The sequence below is a fragment of the Tachypleus tridentatus genome, chromosome 5 (genome assembly GCF_004210375.1).
Source record: "Tachypleus tridentatus isolate NWPU-2018 chromosome 5, ASM421037v1, whole genome shotgun sequence".
NCBI classification, from domain to species: Eukaryota; Metazoa; Arthropoda; class Merostomata; order Xiphosura; family Limulidae; genus Tachypleus; species Tachypleus tridentatus.
This window is the reverse complement of record NC_134829.1, coordinates 43,185,454-43,195,225: the sequence shown is the minus strand read 5'-3', so window position 1 is coordinate 43,195,225 and position 9,772 is coordinate 43,185,454. Positions and strand designations below refer to the sequence as shown.

The window sequence follows — 9,772 nt, the reverse complement described above, 5'->3', positions numbered from 1 at the left end:
CTATTAAGATTGACCCGGCATGACTAGATGGTTAGGGCGCTTTAGTCGTAGTCTGAGAGTCATAGGTTCGAATCCATGTCAAACATTCTCGCCCTTTCAGCCACGGGAGCGTTAAAAATGTGGTGAAAGAATTAGCAGTGATGACTAGCTTCCTATTTCTCTAGTCTTATACTGCTCAGCGGTATGTCTCCGGATTTACAACGCTAAAATCAGGGGTTCGATTCCCCTCGGTGGGCTGAGCAGATTGCCTTTGTGGCTTTGCTAAAAGAAAAACACACACACACACTTATACTGCTAAATTAGAAACGGCTAGCTCAGATAACTCTCGTGTAGCTTTACGCGAAATTCCAAACAAACAATCTATTAAGGTTTTTTACTAAACTGCGTACAAAAAGAAACAAGAGACACAGCTCATATCATGTTATGTAACGTGGTTTTATATGAATGACATGAGTGTATGAATGCTACATAAAAAATGTCGAGTGCAAGAAACCCTTTTCGTGTTCATGAGCGGTAACATGGCTTAAAAACATTACACATAGCTCATAGACGCAGTTAAGAGTTGTTTGCTCACATGACTTCTTTGATTGGCTAAAAATGACAACTTCTGACGCAATCTTTGCGAACCTAAATCGTGTGGCGTAAGAGAAATGGCTGGTTGTTGAGGGTGAGGTAACAAGGGGAAGCTTTGTTTGATGGTAGAACATCTTGTGTGGTGTAAGGATCATTTTTCTAGCTTGATCACAGGTAACTGAGGTCACAGAATTTACGAGCTCAAGCATTCTTGAAATATTACCGAAAATAATATTTAAGTGTCTTGATGCGGTAGGTTCGTGACGTGATCAACATCCAAACGTAAATGGCGAAGCTTAGTAATGCTAATAGTAAGTTATGGGGGATATTTGATGAATAAGACGTTAAGTTTAAATTAGTTTAATTAAAGACTTGATCTAGTTGTACGTATTGTATTAAATTTACTTAGTAGCAAGAATAGTATTTGTTGACTGAAGCTTTAAGTGTATTATATATGTATATTCAATATAATAATATCTATAATCTATAGATTAACATCAGAACCTTGGAATTTTTGTAAGATAACCGGTTAATAACTGTTTGCACTGCTGTAAGTAATATAGTTTTTTTGAAAGTTTAAATACCTTTGCAAATAAAATTCAAATGTAATAGTTTTCTATTTTAAATAATTGACAAAATGTATCACTTGAAAGTGTTATTACGTAATTAAATGATTAATTTATACAAGTGTATAGACCTTCAGAAACGATTGGGTTATTACTAACACCACCAGCATTTCGTAGTATACCATAACCTCATATTTCCTATCTAACTGTCATAAATTTTACAAATATGATGACCTGGTCCTTGATCCATGACTGTAGGGTTAAACTGTATCATCTTGTTTGTAGTACTACTAGACTATGTCTTGCTGTTTAAAAATTGCTTATATTACAACGAGAATATATGTTTATAAAGATATATAATAATCACACACAAAATGTACAGTCGGAGTGTTCTGCTCCACTGAGGTGCTTCCACACCACCTTGTATCATGTATCCTATTTCAATTGCAAGTTTACATGAAGTAAACTTAATACAGAGAGTTGGTGTTAAAAGTCTTTTCTTTAACGTATGCTATGTTTATGACTGCAGTATTAACAGCTTTGATGTAGCCAAGTTACTCTTAGACCTGTCAACAAAGAGACAGAAAATTTCTGTTCTTGTTTGTGTCAATGGTAATAATTTTAACAATAATATAGGTTTGAAACAGGTTACACAGTAGAGAGCTTATTGTAGAAGTAATTCTGTTTAGTGTTTTTAATATCTGACAGGTGTGCCTTGGTAACTGCATACAGTAAAAAATAAAAAGGTACTTTACTCACCATGTGTTGAGCTAAAATATGGAAGAGCTTACAATATATTGACAGTGTTGTCTGCTACTATGTGTGTGTTTATAAACATATAATTAATTTTAGAGATTGTGGTGAACAAATTTTGCATGAGAGACCCAGGGATTTTTTTAAAATTCATTCAGTGACTGTATCTTTAAATTAAATAATTTCTGTTTTTGAAATATACTATTTGTTTTAAAAATGCCAAAGTACTCTGACAGCAGTACATTACCGGTTGGAGTGTTTTTAAGAAATACTTTATGAAAAATGTTACATTTTTTTTTCATTGACCAGTTTAAAACTGTATTATCACAATATACTGTGTATTAAGAACATTATATCTTAATTAATCTCAAAATGTGGAAGTTGATAATGCTGTATAAAACATTTTTTACTTTTTTTTTTTCCAAATGCAGTTACTTGTGTCCTTTATGTCATGTGCAGGGAAAATGAGTGACAAGTTTCAGTTGTAATATGTTTTTTGCATGTTTTTACTTTCTAATTTTCAAGTATGATTAAACAGCTAAGTTAATGTATAAAAAGTTAGATATCATTTGAATGAATCTAAAGCAAGAAGATTTTTATTTTGGCCAATATTGTAATATTACATCATATCAACTTGCTGTTTGTAGTTTTCAATTAAATTACACTAGTAGACAAGTAGATTACACTCTTTGGCCTGATCTGTTTCTTTTTTCTTTTTTTTTCAGTTTTTAGTTTTAGGTCAGAAAATGTTTGTAAATTTTGTAGCTATTTGTAATTTAACTGTATTTTATTAGAGATTCAGCATTTATGATTGAATGAAATTCAAGCAGTGTATTCATGAGACTGGCATGGATTAGACATCAGATGATTTCTATAGTGGTAAATTTATAACACTATGTAACACAAATTTTGTTCCTAGGTAGTATGTGTTATTTCTTAATTGCTTATGTTGTAAAAGTACAGAAAATGGCCATTATTCCCTTCAAACTTTGATTTTGTGACCTGGATAATGAAATTTAGAAATTAACCTATTTTATATGTAAGAACAGACAAATTTGTACATTTTTATTTACAGAAGGTCTGAATAAAACAACATATGAATCAAGATTTACATGTATTTATACTAAAGTTATACAAATATGTTTAGAAGTGAGTCGTTTTTCGAGATTTGTGACTGTAATGTAAACCACTTTTACATATCAGCCCCCAAATATAGTCTCCTATCATGTTTTTGTTATATGCTCCCAGGTCACAAGAGCAAAGTTTGAAGAGAAAAATAGGTCTTTTTACATTTACTTTAAGCATAAGCAATTGGGAAATAACACTTTCTGTCCAGAAACAAGAAAAAGTAAAAATGTTGTTACATAGTGTTATTATAGATAATCTGTGTATTAAAAAGAACAAATATAATTATGATTTGGAACTTGTGCATATACATTGTTTGATGTTTCACTTGATGGAAAAACAACATTCAGAGCAGATTAGGAGCAGTGGTATGAACTTTTACTGCTATACATAACAGATATTAAGCTGTTAGCTTTAAGAGCTTATACCACAAAAATTTGGGTTTCACTTCCTGTTGTGGGCATAAAAAAGTTCATTGCTTAACAACAAACAGAGAAAACAATATATGGAAGATGTATTTATGTTTAAGATATTTTTTAAAAAAGGAAACATAAGAATTTGCATTCCTTTTGTTTTTTTAGCTGTACTTTTCAATGAAAGATGCTATGAGAAATCTAAATTGTTCAAGTGAAATTGTTTCTTTATTTGAATGTCATCATCATTTGATAGCCAAGAACTGTAGCTGGAAACATTTATTGTCAGATTAAATTTTTCTCTTGTATATTTTAGGTGATTATAAGTTGAAGGTAGTGAAATAATAACTTGACATGACCCCAACCAAGGGTATTTTGATGACTGATGAAGGAAATTCAAGTATGGACTCTAGTAATGTGGAAATGAATCCAACAGATGATAGGCTGCAGAGAAAAGTAAAAAAGTCCAAAAACTCCCAAATGAGCAAAGACAGTGATGAGTATCGCCGTCGCAGGGAGCGGAATAACCTAGCAGTGAAGAAGTCTCGCAATAAGAGTAAACTTCAAACTCAACAGACTCTTGAAAGAGTACAGAAACTGAAAGCAGAAAATGAAATGCTTGAAGTGAAAATTAAAATTCTCTCAAAAGAGCTGAGCTTTCTTAAAGATTTATTTTTAGCTCATGCAGGGAATGCTCACGGAGGGGATCTCACTGCTGCCGACTTAAATGTTCTGAACGATGAGGCAGAGGTAGACAAAAAACCACCTGCTCCTGAAATGTGATGAAAAAGGATATTGGAGCTCTATATAGTTTAACTTTTGTTATTTTTGTTATTCATTTTTACCGTATTATCAGCTTGTTTATCATGCCTCTTAACTCCCTATATAAAATTTGTATTCATGTGGTTTGGGGAACTTCTATCAAAATATTCTATTTTAAAGGTTTTATTTTTCTTACTTTAAATAAATTCAGGGACAATTTATTATAACTTTCATTTAAAAGGAATATTTTTGTTATTTTGAGCCTTAGTGATTCCTATCTTGAGATTATCACAATAATTAATTTGCCATATTTCTACAGATATATATTCAGTATTTGTACTTATTTTTAATAATTTGATAAATGTGCTATTTTTAAGTGTTATATTTGTCTTGTAGGATGTTTGAAGCAGTTTTACTTTTTTTTTTCTACCATTGGTTTACACAAATTATGCATGTCTTTTTAATAAAATTTGCATGTATGCCTGATGTGACTGACAGTTTTTAAAAATGGTAAAATTGCATGTCATTTTATTTTTCTCTTGTTAAAAAATCCCACCATTAGTAACTAGTTAATTTTTCTGCCAAGCAACTTTGATTATATAATTTTTAATTGAAGTTTATTTATATTATTTTTCTCTTTGGCTTATCAAAAACTTTGTTTTTAGGAATTTTGATACACAAACTAATAGTGTGGTACATTTATCAGTTTACTTTTCATATTGTCATTGGCTAGTAAAATACTACAAATCTTTTTACAAAAGTTTATGTGCGATTGATAGTACAAGTGAGATTTTTATTACCTTGTATACTTTTGTCTTACACATTGTAAATTGATGAATATTTTAAGTAGTATTTAAAGAAATGTGCTCAATTTACTGACTTTAAAAAAAATACCGCTTTTTTGAAAACTTGTCATTGTCTACTCTATATACTTATTAATTCATGGTTTGTCAACAGTTATTCATAATTTTTCCAACAGTCTTAATTTTTAGTGTCTGATTATCTTAAAATTTTTCCTTGCTTTACAAATATATTTTCCTTTCTTTTGGTGTTTGCTCTGAACAATTATGGATTTCCTGATTTTTTTTTTATGTTTGTAAAAACATTTTGCCTGTGTGATGTAATTTATCCAATGTAAACATCTGTATACTACTAAAATCCACTTTTATCTAAACCAAAAGTAAATTTTCATCTTGTATAGTTAAAAACAGCTGGTATGGGTAGAGAAAGCACTAATAGAGGAGTGAACCTGACGATGACTGAAGAAGGTCGAAACGTTGTTCGCTCCTCTACATAGTGCTTTCTCTACCCATATCAGCCGTTTCTAAATATATAATTTTCTCTACAAGTGGGTTTTCTCATCAACATGGATTGAATTTTCATCTGACTAGCCGCCCTGATGAGCCCTGATATTGGGCGAAACTTGCGTCGGCGGTTGTCAAAATGTTTTAAGCTTGACACGTATGCATTTTTTATTGTTATGTGTACAGTAACTCGACTACTTACACATTAAACCTTAAATATCTGTACTAGCTTTTCAAGATTTTTTCTTTACATGACTATTGAATCTATTGAACAGCTTTATGGAAGAAATAATGTTTTACCATTGAGTACAGTTCAAATGTTGCATTTTAAAATTATTTAAAAAGTTCCCTTCTACTTATTTTTGTTATCACTTGATTTGCTTATTCAAATACATAAGTTTGCTGCTTTTATTTTTAATCATGGCCTCACGAGTGGCTGAATGGTAAGCTGTGCACTTGCTAAAAATAGGGTTGAATTCCTGTGATGGGGATAACTTGTAATCCATTGAGCAGCTTTGTGTTAAACTAAGAATGTGTATTGTGCTAAGAAATTCAAATTTTAAAAAAGTACGCATAAGGAAGTAATTGGTGTATTAAATAGTTAAGCAAATTTTTATAATGTTTTAAGTGTTAAATGTGCTTTACTTCTATCTTTATTAATTCTTCACTGTATATCTTCCCACTGTTTGTAATTTAGTATTTGTCAGTTTACATGGTGAGACCATTTTAGCATAATTAGAACAATTTCAGTGAGTAAACTAGCATAGTCTTAAGTAGTTGCATCCAGTTTCTTTTGTTCAGAATTTAACACGGCAATTTATTCTTGCACATTTTTAAGAAATGTGATTTTGTCAACCAGCCTAAGAATGGAGACAAAGTACTTTTAAAACCGGTACAAATATCTTTACTGTTTAAAAAAAAATGCAATAAATTTGGGGATTTTATTAAATGAGTCTTGTTTATATTTTATTGAGTCATAATTGACTGATATTTTCAGGCTTAGGTTTAGCACTGAAAAAAACATTTATTATAGTGAAATAACTTAGCTTTAGAGTTGAAGAACTACTGTTTTCTTAAACTCTTATGTTATGAATACGTAAAAACATTTAAGTAATTAATTTTTGAATTGATGTATTAAATATTTTGATCAAATACTTGCTATTGACAGCTTACCAGAAGAATAGTATGATACATCTGATTGTCACAAACAGATGTTACCTAATGCAAACCTTAGACACTCCATGTATTGTGGAATGTTTGTTCTATAGAAAATCCTGAAAATCCATCCATAATGTTAACAGTGATGAAGTCACTCTTCCCTTACAATTCAGGATGTCCTCCCCCCTCCCCCGTGTCACTGTATTATGTCTGCAGACTTAAAAACTGGTAGAAACTTGAGTTTCAATATATGTGAGGGGCAAAGCACATATAACTCTTTCTGCATCTTGGTGATTAATAATAAAAATATTATTCAGAGCACCACCAGGATATAAGTGTTCGTCCCAGTCAGTTCAGGCAGGATCAACAAATTTAATAAGCATGCAATTGGTAGCTTGTGTTTTCCATTTTGCTGAACTTTAGGCTGGTGGTAAAATAAATTGTTTCTTTACTACATTTAATGCTTTAAATAATTAAACTGGTTCTTAAATGTAGCTTCTTGATCTGTGTCAACCTCTTCTGGTGCTCCAAAACATGCCATCCAGTGATCCATCATTACATTATCTAAGGGCTGTGCATAGTTTTGACCAATGGATAAGTCTTAGCCCACTTTGTAAAGTATTTGGTTGCAACCAGTGTGTTCAATGACCTCATTCAGAATCTAGAAGAAGACTAGTTATATCAGTACTATCCTAAGGAACTCTTGCAGTTCTCTCCTGATGTTTCTCTTGGAAATCTTTCTCTGAATGACACTATAAAATGTTTACACTAGTGTCAAATACTTCGATTAAAGTATCCAGTAGAATCATCATCAAATTGTTGCACAAGTGTAATTAACACCTTGGCTTCCTCTTGTCTTTTTGACATACAAAGTCTGAAGAATCTTTTGCCTTGGAGCTCTGGGGACTTAGATGCAACCCAGTCTTGGAACAGTTGTTTGATAATTGATAGTACAATACCCATTCCTGCACGAGTAACTAAACACAAAAGTGCCAGAGTTTTATGTTTGATACACTGCTCTACTTATGCTAGATGAGACTTATCTTGCTATTCAAGAAGTATTGCTCATGTTGAAACTAGAATTCCCAAAGTAGTAATTGTGGCATCCGTAAACTAGTAGAATATTCTTGTGCGTGGCTTGACTTTGCTATAGCAGGGTCATAACATTTCACATAGACAGTGTCACGGATTGTGGTAAGTAAATCTGTTCATGTTTGTGTATTGCAAACCCGGAGGCAGCATTTAAAGAAAGTAATCTTCTTTGAACTTCGTTTCTTAACATGCTATCGTTATTTTTATATTTTGAAAGATCATCAAACATTTAAGTGAAGTGTGGTCAGTGCAAAGATTGAAGGTCATATGATGAGATAAAGATGCTTATTCACATTACTCACTATCCAAAGTGCATCTCAACTTTAGTGAGAGGAGACAATACAATCTTGTTGAAGTTGATCACAAACGCTATTAGTGATACGATGCAAAACCAATAAATTGCACACTTCTAACTAGATTACAGGCTGAGGAGAGAGACTTACTTTTGTTGTATTAGCATAACTTACAGAGACTTAATTTGTAAATAAAATGCGTTTGTATTTTTGTGTTTACATATTCAAGTCTGCTCTATTTAAAAATTGGTATAACATTTTCAGTTAGGACTCAAACGTGACTAAACACCATTACTGTACACCTGGCATCTTTTCAACGTAATTTCTTCGTTGTATGTTTCATCATCCACTGTAAAGTGGCAGGTGTATTACACACACCAACTGGCTTGAAACAAAAGTAATTAAACTATTTCTTAAGAAAAAACGAGTCTTGTTTTTGTTTATTTGTGGAATTTCGCGCAAAGCTACACGAGGGCTATCTGCGTAAACACTCCCTAATTTAGCAGTGTAAGACTAGAAAGAAGGCAGCTATCCATCACCACCCATCGTCAACTCTTGGGCCACTATTGTACCAATGAATAGTGGGATTGACAGAGACGTTATAATGCCCCTACGAATGAAAGGTCGAGTAAGTCTGGTGTGATGGGCATTCGAACCCGCGACCCTCAACTTATAAGTCAATCGCCCTTTAACCACCTGGCCGTGCCGAGTCAAAAAGATTTTTAAGCCTGCTCTTACCATTCAGCCTGACTTACCAAAATCTTGACACCAAATTTGAAGTGTTAAGGGGATCGTTTTAAAAGACCGTACATTCAAAGGAAAAGCATTAAAGCAAGTTTCTGCATTCCCCTATCTTAAATCAACATATACATGACTGTCATAACTTCCTCCTTCCTACCAGTCACTACTGAAGATAAGTGAGCACCTTTCAAATATTGTAAGGTCCCTTTCATTATCATCTGAGTTATCTCGGTGCTAGTACTCAATAAATGTTACCTAACAAAACATGTATTTGAAATAGATTGGTAAGCAAACAGGCTTAACTCCACCTCAGAAAAAAAAGGATGCTTTAAAATAATAAGATATATTTAAATGGGAAATTAGAAAGGGAACCGTCGAAAGTAATTTTCAATGCTATATTTATTGATGTACAGACAACGTGCTTTGTGAAACAAAAATATTTAACGTGTTCTGTCATTGTGTGAGTATTTTTTTGTTTTTAAGTATTTGGTAAAAAAGAATAATTTTAAATCAGTCGACATAACAATAACATGCTTAACGATAATAAGGTTCAGTTGATCATTCTCTTATGTACATGTGATACTTCTAAAGATAACCATGGTGGATTACGTTTGTCTTAAGATAGTCCGTACCTCTGGATTCTTTATATTATATCACATCATTGATTCTTTTAATTATAAAATATGGCTGTTCTCAATATATATTTAACTTTGAAGTTCATTCATTCTTGTAGCAAAGATTGTATAGCCATACCATGTCACTTTCATAGAATTCAGTCTTATTAGCATTGATATAATAGTGACATTTCTTTTTATCGCAACCTGATTTAAGTTTCTCCATGTTAAAATAACGTATGATATCGTATTCTTGAGGCCCGTGAGACCTTTTCAATTACCAATCCTTCAAGATGTGCTATCGTATATGGTTCCGTTATGTTATTTTCATTAGACTTGCTGTTGCTAAATCCTGGTATAAGTATATTACTCTTGTTA

The 9,772-nt window shown here is 32.1% G+C and overlaps 1 protein-coding gene across 3 annotated transcripts; it reads left to right on the top strand.

The window, feature by feature from the left end:
- The first annotated feature begins 593 nt into the window (after positions 1 to 593).
- Positions 594 to 6,445, top strand: LOC143251026 (CCAAT/enhancer-binding protein gamma-like). 3 transcript variants are annotated; one of them, XM_076502307.1, is made up of 2 exons: positions 594 to 747; positions 3,747 to 6,445. In XM_076502307.1, exon 2 carries the CDS (start codon positions 3,785 to 3,787, stop codon positions 4,211 to 4,213), a length of 429 nt encoding a protein of 142 aa, XP_076358422.1. In that variant the 5' UTR covers positions 594 to 747; positions 3,747 to 3,784; the 3' UTR covers positions 4,214 to 6,445. The 3 variants fall into 3 exon arrangements, with proteins under 3 accessions (XP_076358422.1, XP_076358423.1, XP_076358421.1); XM_076502308.1 differs by having other exon boundaries at positions 598 to 717; XM_076502306.1 differs by having other exon boundaries at positions 611 to 884.
- The last annotated feature ends 3,327 nt before the right edge of the window (positions 6,446 to 9,772 follow it).

What these genes read in the sequence shown, in the direction of transcription:
- LOC143251026 (XM_076502307.1), top strand. Translation starts at nt 3,785, where the DNA reads ATGACCCCAACCAAGGGTATTTTGATGACTGATGAAGGAAATTCAAGT.